Source organism: Nyctereutes procyonoides, unplaced genomic scaffold (assembly GCF_905146905.1).
Source record: "Nyctereutes procyonoides isolate TBG_1078 unplaced genomic scaffold, NYPRO_anot_genome, whole genome shotgun sequence".
NCBI lineage: Eukaryota > Metazoa > Chordata > Mammalia > Carnivora > Canidae > Nyctereutes > Nyctereutes procyonoides.
This window is the reverse complement of record NW_026575147.1, coordinates 8,665,465-8,687,967: the sequence shown is the minus strand read 5'-3', so window position 1 is coordinate 8,687,967 and position 22,503 is coordinate 8,665,465. Positions and strand designations below refer to the sequence as shown.

General features: G+C 54.5%; 3 protein-coding genes across 7 annotated transcripts; 1 reads left to right on the top strand and 2 right to left on the bottom strand.

The window, feature by feature from the left end:
- Positions 1 to 36: 36 nt before the first annotated feature.
- TTC31 (tetratricopeptide repeat domain 31) lies at positions 37 to 7,291 on the top strand. 3 transcript variants are annotated; one of them, XM_055312396.1, is made up of 13 exons: positions 37 to 165; positions 327 to 415; positions 3,947 to 4,049; positions 4,183 to 4,400; positions 4,581 to 4,664; positions 5,128 to 5,184; positions 5,284 to 5,364; positions 5,479 to 5,682; positions 5,927 to 5,978; positions 6,092 to 6,182; positions 6,271 to 6,412; positions 6,626 to 6,727; positions 6,918 to 7,291. In XM_055312396.1, the coding sequence occupies exons 1-13, from the start codon at positions 126 to 128 to the stop codon at positions 7,227 to 7,229; spliced, it is 1,575 nt and encodes a 524-aa protein (XP_055168371.1). In that variant the 5' UTR covers positions 37 to 125; the 3' UTR covers positions 7,230 to 7,291. The 3 variants fall into 3 exon arrangements, with proteins under 3 accessions (XP_055168371.1, XP_055168370.1, XP_055168369.1); XM_055312395.1 differs by having other exon boundaries at positions 108 to 165; positions 3,947 to 4,400; positions 6,921 to 7,291; XM_055312394.1 differs by having other exon boundaries at positions 108 to 165; positions 3,947 to 4,400.
- A 4,094-nt stretch (positions 7,292 to 11,385) lies between these two features.
- On the bottom strand, positions 11,386 to 13,261 carry LBX2 (ladybird homeobox 2). The gene is made up of 2 exons (XM_055312642.1): positions 12,933 to 13,261; positions 11,386 to 11,920 (listed from the first exon to the last, which is right to left on the bottom strand). Exons 1-2 carry the CDS (start codon positions 13,135 to 13,137, stop codon positions 11,547 to 11,549), a joined length of 579 nt encoding a protein of 192 aa, XP_055168617.1. The 5' UTR covers positions 13,138 to 13,261; the 3' UTR covers positions 11,386 to 11,546.
- A 56-nt stretch (positions 13,262 to 13,317) lies between these two features.
- PCGF1 (polycomb group ring finger 1) lies at positions 13,318 to 21,493 on the bottom strand. 3 transcript variants are annotated; one of them, XM_055312640.1, is made up of 11 exons: positions 21,348 to 21,493; positions 20,818 to 20,923; positions 20,500 to 20,652; positions 20,262 to 20,333; positions 20,029 to 20,134; positions 19,800 to 19,833; positions 19,613 to 19,699; positions 19,397 to 19,477; positions 19,250 to 19,293; positions 18,972 to 19,078; positions 14,513 to 14,602 (listed from the first exon to the last, which is right to left on the bottom strand). In XM_055312640.1, the coding sequence occupies exons 1-10, from the start codon at positions 21,438 to 21,440 to the stop codon at positions 19,021 to 19,023; spliced, it is 834 nt and encodes a 277-aa protein (XP_055168615.1). In that variant the 5' UTR covers positions 21,441 to 21,493; the 3' UTR covers positions 14,513 to 14,602; positions 18,972 to 19,020. The 3 variants fall into 3 exon arrangements, with proteins under 3 accessions (XP_055168614.1, XP_055168615.1, XP_055168616.1); XM_055312639.1 differs by lacking the exon at positions 19,250 to 19,293 and having other exon boundaries at positions 13,318 to 14,602; XM_055312641.1 differs by lacking the exons at positions 14,513 to 14,602; positions 18,972 to 19,078 and having other exon boundaries at positions 19,146 to 19,293; positions 21,348 to 21,492.
- Positions 21,494 to 22,503: the final 1,010 nt, after the last annotated feature.

Sequence of the window (22,503 nt, the reverse complement as noted above, 5' to 3'; positions counted from 1 at the left end):
CTCTCGCGCTCCGTAATCGGAGGCTCTGCCCCTAACAAAGATGGCGGCCTTCCCCGTCCTACGCCGCCCGTCGGCGGTGTCGGACAGCCGGCCGTCTTTCACTTTCGGGTCACTGTTGATAGGAGATGGCGCCGGTTCCGAAGACAGTGGGGCGGATAAAGCTAGGTAAGCAGGTGTGGCAAGACGGGAGGGGGTCCAGGAGGGTAGGGACAGCCCCACGTGGGTCTGTCTTCAGTAGGGTCTTGCGCTTCACGCGGTGGGCGGAAGGCTCCGGCCCCTGCTGCCCGAGTCCCTTGACGCGTCGCCGCCTTCCTTTACTGTTACAGACTGTCCTCTGCTGCCTGGCTGCCCGCTGGGGGCCGCTGCTGTCCCCAAACTGTGCAAGGAATTCCGCCCTGAGGACTATGGCGCCGAGGTAAAAAGGACTCCTCGCTCCCCCTAGCCCTGTTTATCTCGGCCACGCCTCTTTCCAGTCAGCTGTGCTGAGCCCCGCCACGGCTGGGCGCCACCCTGGACTCCCAGGGCTCCGCGGAGGGGCGCCTGGCAAATGGAGGGTGGTGGACGTGGGCAGGATTGGGCGGACGAGGGTCTCCGAGGCGAGGATTGCGGAGTGGGCGGGAGCTGCATAGGGCAAGATATTACGAACAGAGGGAACAGTGTGAGCAAAGTCGCCAAGGCAAGGAAAAGTTTAGAGAACACTGAAGTCAGATTTGAGTGGTTTGGTTGGAACTGTTAGAAATGAAGTGGGGGCGGGGGGATGAAGTGGGAAAGAAGGCAGCAAGTGGCTTGAAATGCTTTTTGTCTGGCACAAGGGCTTGGATGTCCTCAGCTAGGTGATGGTGTATTGAAGGAGGAAGGCGATCAGATTTGGAAGCACTGAGAAGGTGTATTTCCAGCTGCTTCCTGGGTATCTCCAAAACCTCAAACTCACCAAGTCCAGAAGTTAATTCATCATCTTTGCAAGTTGGATGTTTTTCTCTAATCTAAATTTTGTCTGATAACACAAACTGACATCCAGTTGCTTAATGCAGAATTCTAAAAATCATTGTATATGATCCTCCCTTTCCCTTACCTCACACATTGAGTCAGTCACTAAAATCCACTTCAGAAATGTCCCTTGACTCAAGCCCCTCATTTCTATTACTGCCCCTGCTGCCACTGGCTTAGTTCAAGAATTCATTCTTTCTGGCCTGAAGAGTCACTGTGGCTTGCTAACTAAACACTCCACCCCTAGAATCATCTCCTTCCCCAGTGCTATTTCACTTGAGTGCTTCACTCCCCAGATCAGTCCCACTCCCATCACTGACAAGTCAAAGCCCAAACTCATTGGATCACACAGGGTTCTTCAGACCCAGCTCTTGGCTGCATCTCTAATAGAATGGTATCCTCACCAGTCTCTCTGCTTTTGCTCATTCAACACTCTTACTGAGCACCAACAATGTACCAGGCACTGTTTTTAGGCACTTGGAAGACAGCAGTAAACCAACACAAAAATCCTTTTATTTATTTTTTTAAAGATTTTTATTTATTTATTCATAAGAGACACAGAAAGAGAGGCAGAGACACAGGCAGAGGGAGAAGCAGGGTCCGTGCAAAGAGCCTGACATGGGACTCAATCCCAGGAATCCTGGATCAGGCCCTGAGCCAAAGGCAGACGTTTAACCACTGAGCCACCCGGGCATCCCGCAAAAATCCTTTTAGTCAATGAATTAGAAGCATCTAGTGGAGGCAGCCAGTCAACAAGTAAACAAATATAGTATACCAAATATGAAAAGTACAAGGGAAAGTATAACAAAAATGGGGAGTGCTGAGTGGAATTGAGTTTCTTTTTTTTCAAGGGAATAGGGCGCCCCAGTGGCTCAGTTGGTTAAGCATCTGCTTTCAGCTCAGGTCATGATCCCAGAGCCCCACATCAGGCTCCCTGTTCAGTAGGAAATCTGCACCTCCCTCTGCCTCTCCCACCACTTGTTCTCTCGTCACTCTCTCTCAAATAAATAAAATGTTTATGAAAAATAAAGGGAAGGGATCCCTGGGTGGCGCAGCGGTTTGGCGCCTGCCTTTGGCCCAGGGCGAGATCCTGGAGACCCGGGATCGAATCCCACGTCGGGCTCCCGGTGCATGGAGCCTGCTTCTCCCTCTGCCTGTGTCTCTGCCTCTCTCTCTCTCTCTCTGTGTGTATGTGTGACTATCATAAATAAATTTTTAAAAAATAAAATAAAAAATAAAATAAAGGTAATAGTCAGAAATGGCCTCTTGGAGAAGGTTTAAGCAGAGATCTGAAGGGGTGAGTCATTCATGGGGGAAAGAGCATTCCAGGGAGAGGAAGTAACACAGACAAAAGCCTTGAGATGGGAGCACACTTGATGTGTGTAGGAACTTCAGAGGAGACCACTCACCACTGTAGTTAGAGATAGGACCAGAGGGTAGGAGATGATTCATGGAGTACTGAGGAGCCAGATTGTGTTGGGCCATGTGGTGAATTAAGAGAATAGCACAGACTGTGCTCTGGGGAGAGGTAGAAGGTCAAGGTAATCCCTTTTTTGTTTATTTTTAGAAATGGCTAGACTGGGCCAGTTAGGAAGTTGAATTAAACCCACCAGGAAATTGAATTTGAGAGTAAGACTTGATGGAAGCACACAGCAGTGTAAATGAAGATGCTGTTGAGTCAGGACTGTCTCCTGAAGGATATTCTGGCTCTGAAACTGTTTAGAAAGTTGACTATCCCTCAGTGATCTGAAGTCCTTCCCATGTATTAGTTTAGCACTCTGCCGTTTCATGTAGCTTCTAAGTTTCTCAGTCAGTGGGCCACCACCTAGTCAGGTATGGTGCCCTGTTCAGGCCCGAAGATGCCACACGGGGACAAGATGACTCCTGTCCTCCTCCAAAGCTGACACTGAGGAAATGATTCTTATAAGAATCACAGAATGACAGGGAAAGATTTGAAGAGTCTCATCTCATTTTGTGAATGATGAAGCCAAGGTTCAGAGAGGTTAAATGACTTGTCCAAAGTCAAACAGCCAGGCAGTGGCAAAGCCAGAACTAAGATGTGAATAGCAAAGTGCTCTTTCCAGTTCTATGCTTCTCACCAATTGAGAGAGCAATAAAAAGCAGTGAATAATAAGGTTCTAAATTATATGACACAGACTATGTGAGTACAGCTTGTGAGTGAGGGCAGAGATCATCGGAGATAAAGAGGTTTGAGGGAAGGTGGAATTGGACTTTGAAGGTGAGACAAAGTGTGGGGAGAAGCTCGGAGCCAGGAGGGATTCGGGGACAGTTGGGGGGAAGATCCCAACACTGGAAGGAACCTGATAGCAGAGGGATGATGGCAGCCAGGCAGGAGCAAATTACAAAGGAAGATTGGGAAGGTCAGCCAGGGGGTTTTTTGGAAGACTTCAAATCCCAAGCTGAGGAGCTAGACTCAGTTTTGCCTATGGCCCTGGCAGTGGGGGATTACTGGACGTTCCTGAGTAGGGATGTATCTGTTGAGAGCTTGGTTTGAGGGGGAAACAGATGGAATACAGGGGAGAGGCCAACCAGGAACTGCTGTATACATTTAGGCATGAGGTAGTTCCAGTGTGGGTTATGTGGGGTTGCTCATAATGAAGGATATGGTGGGAGACATAGCTGGAAGAACAGGTAAGAGGGCTCTTTCAGGGACATCAGTGTAGCTGACTTGGTGGCAGGTCAAAGGAAGATCTTATATGATGGAAAAGGCTGGGCTGAAGGCCACACACAACCCTTGGGAAGCAGGAGAGTAGTGAAGGAGGTAATATACCAGGAAAGCCAAAGCAGTGTGTCTTAAGGACACTGAGTGGAGAGAAATCAACCTGTAAGATTCTCCAGGCTAGGTGGCTGGTTTGTGGTTGCCATGGTGGAGGGATCAACCCAGCCAAGCCCCTAGAACTACCCCCAACATCAGCCTCCCTTCCCTTCCCCCTTCCAGGACACAGTGGATTTTCTTCGACGGCTTGTGGAGAGTGATCCCCAGCACCTGCACCAGATCCATGTGGATAGGAGCAGCGGGCGGCTACAGCTGTGGCACCATGGTGGGGGGTGCCGGGGGCTGGGCCCAAGGATGGAGGCTGGGCTCTGAGATCGGGCTCTGGGGAAGGCTAGCCCTTAGATGCTCCTTTCTCTCATGTTCCTTTTTCTTTCCCTTCTCCTTATCCCTCCTGACAGATTACCTCCTAGACCATTTCTGTGATGAGGGGAAAATGCCTGGACAGAGTGAAAGGACCAAGGGGGCCAAGGGACTGGGGACCTACTGTAGTCTCCAGAAGTCCTTTCTGTATCCTCCCCAAGGGCCTGAGCCCTGTGCTCCTAGCCCCTCTTCCTCTGCCAGTTCAGACAGCCTCCTGCAGGTGGCCATGCCCCAGAAGCTCCTGCTGACTGAAGAGGTGAGACTGCCAGCAAGGGGCTTCCAGCTCTCCCAGTGCTCTTACAACTGCCATATTCCATGTAATACATCTGTATTGTCCCCTCAGCTGGGCCCAGCCTTTCAGGGTCTTTCCATACTTCTGGCCTCTCTTTGGCTTTCTTATTCTCTGCCTCTCTGTCATCTGGTTTTCCTTCTCCAGGAAGCGAACCATCTGGCTGAGGAGCTGGTGGCTGAAGAGGAGCGCATGAAACAGAAAGCAGAGAAGAAACGACTCAAAAAGAAGGTAGCTGGAGGGCAGAAGGATGGGAACCCAGAGATATCTAGGAGAGGGATGCTTTGTGAGCACAGGAGAGAACTCAAGGTGGCCCATTGTGGACCCTCTTGCCAGAGGGGGCCAAGGGGCTCAGAGCTTGGACAGAGAGGGTCTTGTGGAAGCCATATGGTATGGTGGTTCTGGAGTCATACTATGCTGCCTGGGTTGGAATCTGGCTCTTTCTTACTGTGAGACCTCTGCCTGGTGACTCTCCTGTCTGCTTTTTCACCTGCAGCATAAGGATAATAACAAAATCTACCTCATGGAGTTTTAGGGGTTTATTTGAGATAGTGTACGCAAAGCTCTTAACGTGGTACACGATGTATAGTCTGTATTGTACGCATAAAGAATTGGCTTCAAGATACAAATTGTTTGTATGTTTACATATAGTGTTCAAAATATGTCATCAGCATCATTGCCGTTATCATTGCAGCGTCAAAAGGATCGCAAGCGACAGGAGCGCTTGGAGCAGGAGGGCGGGGAGCCCAAAGTGAGTGTCTACAGGCAGATATGAAGAACACTAAGTGCTGGAGGGTGGGAGCTGAGAAGGCAGGCAGCTCAAGGTGATCCCCACCTGCCTTCCCTCCAGGTTGAGGCCACCCCAAATGGGGATGGGAGCCCTCCATCCAGCCCCAGGAACCTTGCTCAGGGACAGTGTGATGAGGAAGAGGTGAGAGCGCCCCACCCTGCTTCCTTCACTTCTTGGTCTCTGTCCACCTTCCCTCCCCCTCCTGCAGAACATACTTTATCCCCACCCCCTCCTGACTTTCCTTTTTGTTCGCAGGACTCACTGGATCTGTCTAGCACTTTTGTGTCTCTGGCTTTGCGCAAGGTTGGGCGCAAGGAGGATTGGCCTCCTGGTGCCCGCAGAGAGAAGGGACTGAACCCGGAACCTCGAGGCAAAACCCGGGGCCCCCATCAGAAGATGCGCCAGGAGGAAGGGAGCTCTCGGATAGAAGAGAGCCCCAGGCAGAGTCCTAAGGCAGAGGTGAGGTGACCAGTAGAAGGAGTTTTCTGGCTCTAGGATTAAGAGATCTGGGGTCAGGCTCCATCACGGACATCCTGACCCTGGGTCGTTTCTTCTGCAGGAAGGTAGGGCTGGTACCATCTTGCAGAACTGTCATAAGAATTACATAAGTTGGATAAGGCTGACTGCAATATTCATTGTCTCAGCCTCCCCAAATCCTTCTCCTTTGTTCAGAGTCCTGTTTGACTTTGCTCCCCATCCCTAGGCATGTCCGGGACTGCTGGCAGCTGCCTTACAGCAGAGCCAGGAGCTGGCAAGTGAGACTCTCTCCACACCTCCCCACCCTGCCCTCCCTCCCTCACCCTCCCTCCTCACCCTACTCTCCCTGGAATAGGCCCATCTGAGCCCCCCCACCTTCTCTCTTCCCTAGTGTTGGGTACCAGCTTTGCCCAAAATGGTTTCTACCACAAGGCTGTGGTTCTCTTCACCCAGGCTCTGAAGCTCAACCCCCGGGATCATCGGTGAGTAGGGGCTTGGCCACTGTGCTGGGAGGTCAGGGCAAGGCAAAGTGTTGAAGATCCAGACTTTTGGCTACTTTGTCTTTATCAGGTTGTTTGGAAACCGTTCTTTCTGCCATGAGCGGCTGGGTCAGCCAACATGGGCCCTGGCCGATGCCCAGGTAGCCCTTACCCTGCGACCTGGCTGGCCCCGGGGCCTCTTCCGCCTGGGCAAGGCCTTGATGGGACTGCAGGTATTGGGTCTGAGACTGGAAGCAGAATTTGGGTAGTGTGGTATAGGGTTTGGGTCTATATTGCCATTTTGTAGTAAAGCTCCTAGTATCACAGTGTCACAGTGTTAGCAGCACTAGGAGCTGATGTGGGTTTGAGGAGGGGGCAGTTTTAATTTCCCTCATCCCCTTGATACCTCCTACACTTTCCTCTTTCTAATCCCTCTGGGACAAAAGCGTTTTGAGGAGGCAGCTGCTGTGTTCCAGGAGACTCTGAGAGGTGGCTGCCAGCCTGACGCAGCCCGGGAGCTCCACTCTTGCCTTCTGCACCTCGCTCTGGTAAGGGAGCTGGGCCCATTGGCAGACCACGGGGGCAGCAGGAAAACTGGCTGCAGTTTCCACAGTGAGCTCTGCTCCCTTCCACCTCAGGCCGGTAGTGAGGGCAGGAACAGGTGGGATGAGGGGCGTGAGCTGTGCTGCCTGTGCTGCCGAGAAGGAGAAATAAGTGCGGCTCCTTCTCTCTCCACAGCAGGATCGGCAAAGAGGAATCCGGGAACCACCTGGCTTCCCGCAACCATTTTGCCGTGCTGGGCCCAGTGTCTCAAACCTCCTGCCTGTCAGCCGCCCTCCAAGCGCTGCTCCAAGAGCCTCTGTCCTGTCTGCACCCTGGCGTCATCTCCCTTGTCACCCGAGCCACTCCAACTCGCCCATCCCCCAGACTCTCCATCTCCAGGGCCCCTCAAAGGGCTCTGGTATCAAGACCGTGGCCCCAGCATCTACCTCAGGCCAGATGATGGAGGATCAGTACCTCATAGGACAGGGCTATGTGTGTATCCCATAGCTCCCTGCATATCTTGAGACCTTGTAGTCTAAAACCATAATTAAAGATTCCCCCGGTGGTCACTCCTCTTGCCACGGAGACCTGATGAAAGAAAGGAGCCCCATGTCCACTGAAACAACCTTTCTTTGATTCTGAAGCAGATGGCTTCCTCTGGGGGCAGTAAGGAGAAAGAAAATCCACCAAGGCTCAGGAGGGCACTGCACGAAAGTTCAGGTCTTCAGACTCCCAACAGACCCAGCAGGAAGCATACGGGTTTGCTCTGAGTTCGCTCTGCGTCTTGGCCCTGAGGGATTCATTCACCAGCCAGAACTCTGCTCAGGAATGGGGTTAGGGGATGAGTGAGGCCTGAGTCCCCCCACCCCCTTCACTTTCCTGAACCCAGCTCTCACCTGGTTTCTTGTAGCCTGAGCCCTGCATGCCTCATTTCCTGTCATTTGGTGCATATTCTGACCTCTCCTTTGTCCAGTAGCCTCACTTCCTCCAACTACTAGAAGATTCACTGGGGTTTGCATTTGGGAAGTCCCTTACCAGCTCCTGCCTGGAATAGGCAGGGTTCACAAATCTCCACCTCCCCACTGCTGGCTCTTCTGCTGATGGGACCTCAGCAGGCACCCAGGCTGCTACTACTGTGGCCATGCTCTTTCTTCACTCCAGCACTGGGCATTGTTTTTGTTTGTTTTGTTTTTTAAATATTTTACTTATTTATCCACAAGAGACACAGAGAAAGAGGCAGAGACACAGGCAGAGGGAGAAGCAGGCTCCATGCAGGGAGCCCAGCGTGGGACTTGATCCTGGGTCTCCAGGGTCACACCCTGGGCCAAGGCGGCGCTAAACCACCCAGCCACCCCGGCCGCCCCCAGGACTGGGCATTGTAATGAGCATTTCCACCAAGGGTCACTGCCCCCCCCAAAGAAGGCTGTCATTCCCTACTGCCTGTGTAATAATCACGGTCTTTTGGGTTCTCTAAGATCCTGGCAGCTTCCTCTCTACCCCTGCCTGGGACTCTCCCAGCTCATTGAAATGTGGATCTGCAGAGGACTTTTAGGTCTCCCAGAATGCTTCGCCTAGAGGAATCGTTCATCAGGATAAAATGATCCTTTCTGCCTTAAGGTCTTGACAACACCATTCACACCTGTATAGGAGGTGTTGAAACACCTCCTTTACATAGGGCTTTCCCAAATTCCTTTTATGGAGCAGGCTCCTTAGATACTGTGTAGCAGACTGAAATCTGCCATTGCTGGTTGGGTCATCTTGAGCAGGTCTCATAACATCTGTGCCTCAGGTCCCTCCACTGTAAAATGGGGCAGTTCTACTTCTCAGGGCTGTTGTGATTACTGAAAGAGTGTGAGGAAATACCTACCAAGTGCCTGGTACATTATGGATGCTAAATAAACTGGATTTTGTCTGCAAGGGTGCTACATATTTATGATTCCTACAGTGAGAAGAGATGAGTTAAGTTGTTGCTTATTTCACAAAATACAGACCCTGGGGCTGCAGCTCTCCAAGCATAGGCATTGGATCTGCAGCAACCTGGGAAATTGTTGCAAATGCACATTGTCAGGCCCTACCCTAGACCTTCTAAATCAGGGGCCCAGCAATTTGTTTCGTGAATCCCTCCAGGTGATCCTAATGCCCAACCACTTGTTTTAGGATCTGGAGGCTATTGGTGGGAGAGATTTGAGTTTTGTTCACCTCCGGCTTGATTATGAGAAGTGGAAGCACTGGGCTAGAATTTAGGAGGCCTCAAGTAGAGGGGGAGTATGGCCTAGAGCCAATTAATTTGCCTCAATATACCTTCCTAACAAGAATTCTTTGCTCTGGGAATTCTTTGTTCATGCCTAGTTGGGGAGAGGTGGTTGTGTTTGTTTGGGGGATGATTATATTATGGTGACTCCATTAGAGGCCTGTTCATGTGGCCTTCTTGTTCTAGGCAGCAAGGAGGTACTTCCCTACTTTGGGGACTCCACTAGGGTTCCTCAAAGAATGGGCACCCATCACTACTTTGCTTTCAGACTAAGTTGGCTCCTTGCTCTTCCAGCCACTCAGAGAAATGTCCCCTCCCCAGTAGCTTGTGACCTATCCTGGACTTGAATCTTCTCTGAGAGCCACAGGACTCCTGACATCTTGTCCCCATTTTGCCCCCTACACACTGCTGACTGGTAGGGTTCCAACCCAGCAGCCTGAGTTCTGAGTCCCTAGGGTTGAAATGCACAGTGACCAATCATCCCGGTTTTCCTGGGACTGAGGGATTTCCTGGAGTGTGAGATTTTCAGTGCTGAACCTGGGAAAGTCCTTGGCCAGCAGGAATGAGTCTGTCACTCTAAAGGTTCCAGAGAGGCAGCCTTAGGAAGGGGATGAAGGAAATGAGAAGGGGCCCTAAACCAGAACCAGGGTGCGTGTGTGTCGTCTATATGTATACAAAGGACAACACAGGTGCAAAGAATACTTTTCGTATGATGGCTGACAAAGTCTTAGCCCTAGGCCAGTAGTCCTTATTTCAGTCCATGATGCCATTTTTCTTCTGGTTGCTCAGGTTCGTGAGGTTGTCACTGATTGATGAAATTTTCAGTCACCGGGATAATCACACAGATTCCTCTTTTGTTACAGCCTCCCCCACCTGCCAAGTCTGGCCCTGGATTCTCTCAGCTCTGACTTTCTGCAGCGCCCAGAGATACAATCCTTTCTCAGGTCCCTGCAGTCCCCAGTCCACCTTACACTTGCAGCCAGACTGGCCTGCTCTAACGCTGCTGGCATGGCTCTCCCCTCTAAAACCTCCAAGGACCACAGTCAATGTACAGTACAATGCCTAAATTCCTACCTTTGGCCCTTTCTCCCCTGCTTTCTTTATAAACCATTTTCTTCTCTCAAGCCCAGTTAGAGTTACAGGGACAGAACCGTAGTGGCCAAAAGAATGAGTCCCTGAGGCAGGCAAGCAAGCAGGTTAGTGCCATCCCCACCATTTACAAGCTTCATGACATGACCAAGTCTTCTTGAGTTTCTGACTCAGTCTCTTTACACTTAGAAAGCCTCATGATCTCCTGGGATAACTGTGAAGGTTAATCCATGCAAAACACTTGAATTGTGCTCAATAAGTGGTAGCTACTAACTGCCAGGTTCCCTTCTGCCTTCCAGCCTTGTTTACTCTCCCTGAAAAATCCTCTCCTAGGACCTCCACCTGGAACTGAGGCCCTAGCTGACTCCCTTTGAATCCTGGAAGTGCTACTCTCAGAGCATTCTTGAGAATGAGATTGTGGCATCTGGGCAGAAGCATGGAAAGGTCTGAGGGAGCAAGGAAGGATGGACACGGAGAGGGAGGAATCAGGAAAGAGCCTAAGCATGGTCTTCTGAAGATCAGCAGGGATGGCCCTGCACAGTGGTAGGCCTCTTCCCTCCCCACCAGACTGCCAGACGGTAAATAATTACCTGTGGAATAAATTAATCTCGGAAATGTCCACCAGTGGTGGCAGGCCCCATGCCACTACAAAACTGCCTCTGCTGCACTAAGCTTCACCTCAGCTGGCTGGGCTGGGCCTCCCCATCCTGTCACGGCCACCATCCTGGTGGGGACATTTCCTACCCAAGTGCAGGGCAGAGGTCCTGGACAGTAGGGTTGTGCCCTTTCTCCCTGCCGGTTTCACTCAGGCTGTGTCTCAGTATAGGGTTCTTTCAGAGGAGGCAGGAGGAGGGTAGAGACCTCACTAACAAGCAACCTCATCAGGGCGGGAAGGGTGGGGAAAGGGTAGAATTAGGCACATCATTGTCACTCTGGGGCTGCCTAGCGGTTAGGAGCCAGGTCCCCAAGGTGAGGGGGGATCAAAGGCCTGGTGGAGTCCTGCCGCCTACGGCGGTGAGTAGGGGTGGATCACCCACAGCTAGTAGAGTCCCATCTCTTACCCCTCAGCTCAAAGTTTGCAGAGCACTGTCTGGGCTGACAAGCACCGGCTTTGAAGGCTGGCGTAGATCCAAATCCCTACCTAGTGGTTCTTCCTTTGTGAAATGGGCATAACCACATCACCTACCTTATAGAGTTGCTATGCGGGTTAAAGGAGACCTTGCGTTTAAAGCGCTCGGCCAAACGCGGAATCTGCAAGATGTTCAGCAGATTTTGCTCTTCCTGCTGCGGGCGCCGGGCACCGGGGATTGAGGCCTCAGACGACTGAGTCTCAATTTTATTCTCAACAATTGGTTAAAGTTAGCGTCTGGACTGTGAGCCAGAGGAGGCGGACGCTCCACACCCTCCCTCCACCCCGGAACCCGGACAGGGCGCGGGGCTCGGAGGCGGGGCCCCAGAGTCCGCGGCCGGCGGCGGCTCTGCCTTCAGGCGTCCACCTCAATCTCCTCTTCTGCCAGGTGGGGCCCGGGGTCAGGCCGGCCGGGGGCTGGGGCGCCCCGGGGCAGCGCGAGGCGGCCCTGGACGTCGGGGGACAGCGCGCTCAGCGAGGCCACGTCTGCGCGCATCTCCTCCACGTCGCGCTTGAGCTTGGCGCGCCGGTTCTGGAACCATGTGACAACCTGTGCGTTGGCCAAACCGAGCCTCGCCGCCAGCCCGTCGCGCTCGGAAGGCGCCAGGTACTTCTGGAAGAGGAAGCGTCGCTCCAGCTCCAGCACCTGCTGCGCCGTGAACGCCGTGCGTGACTTTCGCCGTCTGCGGCCGGCGCGGCCAGGGCCCAGCGCACCGGGGGCGGAGCGGCCTGCGGGGATAGGGCGGGAATCAGGCTTCGGCCCGGAGGACAGCCTAGGGGTGGGTGCTCAAGCCCGGGCGGGGGAGGTGGAGGGAGAAGGTGGACGCGACCCAGAGCCGTGGTCCCTTACCCAACCGGGTGTCAGGCGGAGGTGGGAGTGGGGGACATAAAGTGGAACGGGCCACTTGGGTATGGAAGGCAGCAGGCTTGAGGGCATCCTGCGGAGGTCAGGGAATGGGAGCAGAGCGAGACAGGCCAGAGAAGAGCTGGCGCAGGGTCAGGCCATCTGGAGCGGAACCTTTGAGGCCTTCCGGAGCCCCAGGGAAGCTGCCTGTAGGCTGGGGCCGGCACCCTAGGCGGGCCCGACCGTGGTCAAAAGAGGGGCATGATGAGTGCAATAGGACCTGGACCATACCGTTCTCAAGACTCATGGGTCTGGGTCGTGATGGGCACTCTCGGTTTACACTTCTTTAATGACCCGGCACCTCCTCCTCGAGCCCCAAACGGAGGTATAGGGGATCAAAGGGTAAGGAGGGGCGAAGTCTGTAGTTCCCCCACCCTTGCCGCCCCAGGGACCTTCTGCTCCTGTGCCCTCTCCGGAAGAGAGCGGCGTGGAGCGGCGCGAGGTCACCGGAGAGGCCCGGGCCTCGCCTCCCAGACCTTTCTGCACCGCCCTTGCCCTAGCTCACTCGTTTACAGCCTCCGGCTCAGGCCTTTTGTCCCCTTCTCACAGGTCTCTCTGCCGTGATTGCCCCGCCTACAGCGAACCGACGCCCGGGTCACTCAGCTTTCGACAGACCGGCCCTGCCCCTCGGCGTTGGCGGTCTCCAGGAGCGGCCACGAAGCCTGGGAACTAATGGAGGGGAGGGGAGGAGCGGAGACGCAAGTCCCAGCACGTGGGTTGAGGGCAGGGGGCAGATTAGGGTGGCAGCCAGGGTGAACGAAGGTTCGAGACCGGGACCTGGAGGAGAGAGATGGGGAGAAGGCCAAGTCCAAGTGCGCGACCTTGCCGGCGCTATACCTTCAGAGGACTCCGGTGCGTGCCCGTCAAGTCCGCGGAAAGTTTTACTAGTCAGCTCCTCCAGCGCACACAGAGGCGACGGGGGCCCAGGGTTCCACTCTGGAAGCTGAGACGTAGAAGGTCCTCGGGCGACCATGCGCGGGCCCAGGATGTCTGCGATGCTGAATAGTGTCCGGGGTGGCCGGGGCTCGGGTCCCGAGCTCATGGCCGGTCGGGCTGTGGCGGTCCCGCCGCCGGCTGCGCTCGGCTCCGCAGCTGCCTGGGCCCCAGCGCGCGGCTCCCGATCTGGGCCCCCCGCCTCGGACCCGCCCCCCGCGCTGGGCCCGAGCCCCGGGTGCCCCTCCTCCTGAGCCCCCAACCCCCCCCCCCCCCCCCCCCGCTCGGGGCCGGTGGAGCCGGTAGATGTCACAGCAGCAGTATTTCTACAGGGTGGGGAGGCTCGGAGAGTCCCGAAACAACCTGCTGTAGCGGGCTGCCGACCTGCTCCGGTGCACATCCTGGCTGGACTCTCCCTGGACGGCCCCCGAGATTCTGCGTGCCACTGACTCCCCGTCAAGCCGCTGCTCTGGCTCATAAACTAGCCGGCAATAAAATTGCTTCCCCTGGCCCCAGCGGATGGGGATTTGCAAAATCCCAAGGAGGGAGAATCAGAGCTGACTGTTCTAGGATCTCCGATCCCTCCTAGGAAGGACCTCAGTCTCCCGACCTAGCCCCCGCGTCCCCGCCCCACCCCTGCGGAACGCTCTTAAAGAGGTCCGGGCGGCTGGAAGTTATTAGTGCGGCGCGAGGGGGCTGGGGGAACTCGAGACTTGGAAGGACCTGGCAGAGCGTCTGCAACCCCGGGGTAATGAGGATGCGATGTGGAAGCAAAGGCAGGTGAGTGGACTCCTCCTGCTCTCTGGACCCAGACAGGTCCACCAAGGCTCAGAGGCCCTGAGAAAGTCAAAACACATGAAGAAACGGAGGACACCTGGACCTCAGGAGAGAGGACACAGCAAATTAGCGCTCCTGCCTGGGCTGGGTCTTTGCCAGGGAAGACTGGCCTCCACAGTCACAGTCCATCTTTGCCTCCTTGTTAAGCTCCTGTCCTTCAAATAAGGGTTCTCCAGCCTGAGAAGCCCAGAAACCACCATGTAGGAGCAGCAAGGGGAAGGGCCACTGGTCCTCCCCAGAGAAAAGTGACTTGAAGCGCAGACTTCATGGACCCAGCCAGATCATGAGACAGAAACCCCTGCCAACTCAGCGACAAACTGTAAGGTCTGGGATATTCATTCCTATTTTATCTGTGTCCTTTTGCTTTTCTTCTACACCTACTCTAGTCCTGAGTGCTCACACCTGGGTGAGCACCCTGCAACACTCCTTTGTAGGAAGAAGGCAGCTCTGGGAGTGCTGCTTCATCAGTGGAGGCCCAACAAGGCAAGAGTTCTGTTCACACAAACACCCCAACAGCTAGGGGATTCACAGCCCCGAGGCAGTGAAGTCCCACCACTCTTGAGTTCACCATTCCTAAGGAACTCACCTCCACAGGATTCTTCTATTTTTTTTTTTTCCAATAGTGCCAAGAAGCCATCCCTCCTAGACTGTGTCATGTCACTCACCTCGGTAGATCTCTGCACCTCCCACCATTCGTGCAGTGAGCCTCTGTGCCTGTTCCCTGGGGCAAGTGGAGCCTGCAATAGAGGCACCCTAGAGTCCGGGAGATGGAAGGCACCCGGGCCAAAGACTCCTTAACAAGGAGAAGAAGGCACTTTGATAGTGAGGGTGAGGGAACCTCATGTGGCCTGAGGCACTGGCCTGGCCCACCAAACAAAGATGAAGAAACACAAGGACTCCTTGTTGGTCAGCCCTCTACCCTCCCCCTGACACACCCAGACACTCGCAGAGTACCCTCCTGGCAGCCTGAACAACACACTCTAGCCCAGTAGGCCACCGCTGGGGCAGAGAGCAGAGCCACACCACAGCAGAAAGCTGAGCTGCCTCAGGATCTTGTAAATTGGTTATTAATGGCGGGAGGTGGAGGGGGGCCAAGAGTGATCCTCTCTGCTGGAGGCCTCAGTCCTCAGAACCATCCTGGTGATTTAATCTCCATTTAAAGAGGGTCCCAGAAGGCTGCAGGAACTGCGGAACTCAGGTCCCAGGCTTGTTAGACACCTCAGACCTTTACTTACGCGACCTTCACTCATGCATCTTCTAAAAAGCTTTTAGGTCATCTCTTCCTCTGCTTTCAATTCCTAGTGTGTTTGTGGGGAGCGCCCTCTCTCCTGAGGGGCCTTTGCCTTCCTGCCCTTCTCTCTCTCCCGCCTATCTTCTCCCCCCAGTAACCAGGCTCAGGTAATGGGGTTGGACAAAAGGGTTGGGTGACCCCCATTTGGGGGACAAAAGGGAAGGAGAGAGTAGTAAAGGGAGGAGGCCACAGCAGAGCCCACTAAGATCAGCCCAGTGGCCAGGGAGCCAGGGACGTGTCCAGACAACGGTGGGGCCACAGGAGGGGACTTCTCCCAGCAAAGTCTCTGGAACCTGAGCTGGGAAGAAACCAGATCCACCGATGGGGGTAGGAGAAAGGTGAATGATTAATGAGGGAGATTAAGAGATGAAACCTGGGATCTGGGCTTGGGGGCGGGTGGGGTGAGGGAGTGGTTTGCAGTGCTCAGCTGCCTTGTAGGCTCTCCCACCCATACCTCCCACCCCAGGGTCCAACCCTTCTTGTCCTGGGCATTTCAGAGTGATTCCTAGATACTCACCTCTCCACCCCCTCCCCGCGGGTGAGCGTTTTTTCTCTCTCAGCATTCCCAAGCAACCCATCCTCATCTCCCACCTCCTCAATTCCCCTCACAATCCTTTCAGACATCCAGGGTCTTCCGCTCCTCCCGGTTGTGGAGCTCCCCACATTCCAACTTTCACTCCCCCAGGAAGACGCCTCCATTCCAATTTAAGGATGCCTTCTCACACTTCTGCTCCTCACCCTTTCAGATTTCCCCTTTCTTGCGGCCCCCACTTTCTCTGTCATTCCTTGATACCACACTTTTCCACCACCTTGACTGCCTCAGCTTTCCATCTGGTAGGTTCCTTGACCCAGGCCCACCAGACTGCTGGCATGGAGATATGCTCAATAAACCACCTTTAGTTTCGAGTTTCCCTCCCTGTGCATTCCTTTGAATTCTGTGAGTGTGGAGGGGCAACTGGGGATCCTCCAAAGAACCCCCTCAGGTGGAGAGTCACAGAGAGGTGCTCAGCCAGCCCTCCCCACCATCAGGGAGGTCCGTTAGCCAGGGGGAGGGGAGTGGAGTTTAGGGAGGAAACTCCAGGCAGCAGGGTGCGGGGCGGGGCAGCCGCCCGTCTTGGCCACTTCTGAGGTTGTTTTCTCTTTCATAAAACTTTGTTATGGAGTGAACCGACTCAGACACTTAACATTTTAGTTTCCTTTCTTCTAGGGCCGCCCTGTGAGCCCCTGCCAGCTCAACAAAGAACTCGGTGCGCCTGCTGCAGTTGCGTGTGTGCCATGCTGGGGGAGCAGCAGGATACTCAGACCCCCATCCTTGTCACAAACACACACACACACACACACACACCACACACACACACCCCAAGACCCACTACTGCCCCACTGCCATTGAAGTCCCTTTTCCTTCCTTTTGCCCACCCCTGATGTTGGCAGAGACTGGCAAGGCTGAGAGGAACTGGTCTCCCCTGTGCCAAAGGCGGGTGCAAATCTCATCAGTGCTACCTCCCCCCAGGTGAGGGTGGAGTGTGGAAAAGGGCTAAATGAGAAAGGACAGCAGGGGCAAGGGCCAGCTTGACCCAGTGGGTGAGGACTGATGCCTCTACCCGGAAGTGCTGTGAAGTCAAGGGCGCCCCAGGGCGCCCCAGGGAAGGCCAGCCCAGCTGCACCCTGGGACTGCCCCATGGCTGCCTCTTTGAATGCGACCTGTGCATTCTGAGTCACACAGCTCAAAGAGAACCCTGGGCTTGATTCTCCCCCGTGGTGCAGATAGCAGATAGTAACCTGAGTGACGGTGGGGGAGAGGGTCTGCGCAGTGCAGGCCAGGCAGAGTGGCAACGAACCCATAAACAGAGGAAAAGCAGTGCTCAGCTCAGCGCAGCTGGCCTGCATCAGCCACCTCAGGAAACAGAGATGGAGACGCACCATAGCTGCCTCTGCCCCCGCTGCTGACAGACGAAAAGAAGATTCTGCTGAGCTGGGGGTGAAGGGAGGCCACCGCTGCACCCCAGATCCAGGCCTGAGCACCTTCTGCTGGTCCTTGGCCTCAAGCCATGCACCGTTAAAAGCCTCATCCTGAGGCCTGGTCCCCAGGTCAGCCTTATCTTCTGACTTGGACCTCTTGATGCCAAGCTGCTCCCAAGCCGCAATCAGACTACTCCCTAACTCCTGCAGCTCCTTGGGGACCCTAAAGGCCCTCAGGAGCATTTCTACTCTATTTCCCCCTCAGCTCACACATCATTCCTTAAAAATGCCCTTTCAGGCACTAACCCCTTCAGAACAGCCTCACATGGCAAGCCTGAGTGGGTGATGGAGTCCCAGAAGAGATGGGGGGGGGCCCTGAGATAGATAAAATTAATCCCAAACATCAAGATATATACTGGTGTAGAGGCAGGCACAAAGAGGTGGGAAAAGCTTGGGTTCTGGCTTCCTGGAGAGTGGGTTTCCTGGAGGAAATGACACTTGGGCCTTGAGAGAACAGCCGAATACGGGGTGGGGGAGAGGCCCACTTCATTCTGAGGCCCACACATGGGACCCTGGGAATCCTGGATTCGGCCAGGCTGACTGTTCTGTAGTGTCCCCACCCTGGTCCTCACTGCCTGTCCATCACCTGAGGGCTGCTCCCTGCTCTCTGCAGTCTCCCCACATTGTGCTTTTCTCATTGTCTCCAAGCTTCATCTGTGTGGAGGGAAGGCCAGGTCCAGGGCACACTGGTTACCATGCTCAGGCCCCTCAAACCGCGCCCCCCCCACACCCCTGGCCCCTCTCAGGCTCTCTTAGGCAGCTCACATCATCTTCACAGTCCTCCTCCCCTAGGTCTTCTGCCATCACGTCTCTATCCCCGGAAGCTCCATGCTTTCAGCCCTCACCAGGCACAATGACCCCTTGGAATTCATGGAGTCAGACTTATAGTATAAGACGTAGGCTTTAAACCTGAGTTCTAGTAGGGACGCCTGGGTGGCTCAGCGGTTGAATGTCTGCCTTTGGCCCAGGGCATGATCCTGGAGTCACGGGATCGAGTCCCACATCGGGTTGCCTGCATGGAGCCTGCTTCTCCCTCTGCCTCTGTCTCTCTCTCTCGTGAATAAATAAATAGATCTTATGTAAATAAATAAATAAATCACAAACTTGAGTTTTGGCAACATTTATGCTGCCTTCTCCATCCCTCTTGTCCCAGATTCAGCCACAGCCCCTTAATTTCCTTCAGGAACTCCTTGCTTCCTCCTCCATCTGTCACTGTCCCAGTTGGGCAAGCTTCTGAATATCCTACTGAGAAGCCATACAACAGGGAGACTGGCGAGTTTATTTCCAGAGCCCAAGGCTCATGGCTGGGCTCCTACAGACACGGAATGTTTGCTGAATTAATAATCAAGGGAATTAACAGTCCACCTGCTTCCCTCTTGCTACTTGAAGCTACTTTTACTCTCCTGGACACTAGTTCCCTCTTCTCACCCTGGCTTCACCTTTTCCAGGGACCTGAAAGCCTACTGAATCCAGTATCTCCAACTCAACACCCTTGTGCTCCCTGTGTCCCACCCCTCAATTGTTTTTGTGCTTTAGATTCCTCCCACAGTGCAATTCTTTGAAATTTTCTTTAAAATATCACTTTCCTTCAGTCCCGCAGTGGCCACTATCCAACCCTAGGCCTACCCTCACCACTCCTAAATTAGGACACCTCCACTCAAGCCTGTAGTCCTATGCTACAACACTCAAGTACAGTGAGATCTCCCCTGCAAAAAGCCTTCCCTTCACCAAAAAAAAAAAAAAAAAAAAAAAAAAAAAAAGAGTTGGTATGGGTAACCTGGTTCCACTTAGCTCACCTTCTGAGTTTTACATGTGTAGGGTCCTCTACCCCTCTCCTTTGGCAATTCACTGAGGGACCACGGACATAGAGAGGCCCTCCTTCATGATGAAACTCAGAGGATTTCTGAGGGAAGCAGAACACAGAACAAAGCATGAGTATGTGGAAGGCAGGCAGGCAGGAAGAAAACAGATGCTTTTTTAGAGTTTTTATTTCAAAAAATAAAGCCGCAGTTAATTTCACATAAATATCTGGGGAGGGAAGGGGACAGGGATGTGGTGGGGGCTTGGCCCCTACCTCCTCTTCTCTTTCACACTGTATTGTAAAAGCAAAGGGGATGGCTAAGGAGAGAACAAGCAGAAGAAGCAGTCAGTGGAAGTGTTCTTACCTCAGGTGCCCCCTCAGCCCATCACTGCCCTGGGGACCACTGTGGCCCTGGCTTACCTTGCCGAACCAGCGGGAGAGCCATATCTGCTTCATGGTCATGTGATCTGGGAGAACTTCATTGTCAAAAAGGAGCTGTACCTAGGAGGGAGATGAAGGCATGGCTTTAGGAACTCCTCTTTCATGCGGGTCAAGAGCTACCTTGGTCCGCTACAGACTCTGTCCCTCCCTTTGAGCCCCCCTGTTCCCCCAAAAACCTCCCGTGGGAATACTCACATGCTGGGGATTTAGCATTAAGCGGTGACATAGGACCCTCCGGAGATGACGAACTTCGGCTCTAACAGAACATCGGACATATTTGTTCTGGGGATAGGGAGGGAAGGGAAGTGGACAAGGGTGTGTGAGGGAAGGGCCACAGGGAGGTGAGTCTCCTTAGAGAGGCCCTCCCCTCAGCCCCTCTCACCTGCAGGATGCTTTTATTCTTGTCTTTGCCAGAACTGGGGGAAACAGACACAGGTTAGTGAGTCTGATCTTCTCCCATCCCCCACCCGGAGCTAAGGTATACTCTCTTCAAGGGAACAGATGCTCCCTCACTTCTCACTCTCTCACCAAGCCCCACCCTGGCTCTGAGTCACTGACACTGTGACTCATGTGACTCATGTGACTCTGACAGCTCATGACCTGCCTCTTACCTCAGCCGCTCCAGGCAAAGGCTCAGCTGCTCATCATAGCGGTAGTAGTGGGCTTTAGAGTGGTCGAAGCTGCTGAAAGGGAGGCCGAGGTTGCTCAGGGCTGGCTCTAAGAAAGAGTAGTGAGGAAAAGTGGCACAGATCCCATATTCCTTTCTCCCCAGAGAGCAAAAGTGGGCAAAAGGAATGCTCGAGGGGCTTTACCTTACCCTCCTGCTGCCAAGGGACGGACATACCTTCCCCACTGGGTTGGGTGACCCGGTCCAAGCCTCGGGACTGGTAGAATTCTCGAATCCGTTTCTCTTCACCTAGAAGGGAACGAGTGGGAAATGAAGTATTAGCCCTCCCTCATACTTGGCCCTGGTGACTGTCAACCTCTTTACCCACACGATTCCCACCAAAGCCCTTGTCACCTCAGGTTGCCACCCAGCATCAGTCCTCTAGAGGCCCCTCAGAGTTGGGTTGGTCACTCACTGTCTTGTAAGCCAGGCACTAGCTTGTACACGATATCCTGCATGACCCGGTCTAGTTTGAGGTTGAGCAGTGGCTGTGTCTCGTGGATCTTGATGTTGCACATGGGGCAGTACTTACTGGTTTGGAGGTACTTCACAATACAACTCTTGCAGACTGCAGGGGAAAAAAAAAAAAAAAGCAGACTCTTAGGCCCTCTGGAAATCAGGTTCATGGGCTGAGTGGGGTGCCTGGATGGTTGGAGCAGGCAGCCAACAGTCTGGCAACCAGGTTGGTGAGGACTAGGGCCTGGAAGAACCAGCCAGGGTCCAGGGCACTCACAAGTATGAAGACACTCTGTGATGGTGGTAGCATCCACGAAGTAGCCAGCGCACAGGCAGCAGACGATGTGCTCATTCAGGTCTTTGATCTTTACTCGGACCTCCTCCTGCGGACCCACTCTCCGTCAGCGATTACCCCCTCCAATCCCAAATCATACGCCTTCCCAGCTGGGGAGATGCCTTTCATCATACCCCACGGCAAGCCTCGCACCCAGCGCGATCCACAGGGGATCTGCTCCCCGGAGCTGGAACTTCCCCTCCGCCCAGCAGGGGGCTCCGCACACAGCTGGGGCTCCCTTCACACCGACTACCCAGACCTTCCTTTCCCAGGGGAGACTACACGACGTGGGCGGCACAATGCGCAAGCGTCCTAGCTCGGAGTTTGGCAACCCGACCGCAATCGCGCAGGCGCATTGGGCACCCTGTCTCTGCGCAGGCGCACTGGGCGGCGGGCCAGCCACCGCCCGTCCTCTCTCCGGCCCCAGTTCGCACCGCTAGCCGACCACAGCAGTAACCCTGCCGCCCCTGCACCTCGTTCCGTAGTGGGTCCATCTTGTACACTGACTGGAGCTGGTTCCGAAGCCTCATCGCGATCGCAATCTGGCCCCCCTGAGGAGACGCCATCTTAAAGGCTGATCCCGGCCTGCCACTTCCGGTGCCGCCTGCGGGGCGGGACTTGTCGCCCAGTAACGAGGGCTTAGGTCTTTTCGGATTCGCTGACCCTTTGTAAGGCCCCGCCCACGTGCCTTTCTCCCCGTGTGCTCACCTGAGTCCCACTGGCCCCTCCCCCTCCTCAATCCGTAATTAGAGAGGGGGGTTGTGGAGAGAGTGTCCTATCTCATTGACGTCTTGTAGTAATCATCACAATAGACCCTACCCTACCGCAGGACTAACTTTTGGCGCCTGCGGAAGACTGCCCCCTTCTACCCCAAAGGGCCCAGCGGTCTCCGCCCGCTGCGACTCTGGGTCGTCGATCTCCGGTGACCACGACCCCGCTGAAGAAGCCCCTCCCGGGTCCTTTCCTCGTAATGTCGCCCTCGTCGGCTGACGCGTTCGCGATACGGAGCTTCATCCAGATGGCAGGCCTTCTCCCCGCTCCGCGGCGGGAGTTTCTCGGGGCTTTGCGGAGTCTCGGAGAGGGTGGCGGGGAGGGAGGGACCCCCAGGGACTTGGTAGTGATCTTATTCGGCCCCCCCTCCCATCCTCCCCTGCCGCCGGGGCTTGGGGGGGGCAGACCCTAGTTAATGATGATGATTCAATCATCGGCGCCTGCGGAGGCCTGGGACAGACTAATGCAGAGCAGATGCCGAAGGAGGAGGGGAGGAGGACTGAGACACCGCCGCACGGAGCCACGCCGAAGCAGCCAGTGCCTGCAGTAGCATAGGCCCTCCCCGTACTTGAGAAGGTCTCAGGAGCTCTAGACCTTGTACACCGCTACCCCTAGGTACTTCCAGTGCGATTAAAAACCAAGGATAAGTTTACTGTGAAGTATTAACATCAAGTACAGTGGGAGACTCGAAGGACAGATCCCAACGGAGACCACCAAAGGCTTTCTGGACGAAGTGGGACTTTGTGTGGGCACAATTTAGAGAATGGAAGGTGGGATGGGTGGATAAGAAGAGTGGTGGACATAGAAACGAACGGCAGGGATCCCTGGGTGGCGCAGCGGTTTGGCGCCTGCCTTTGG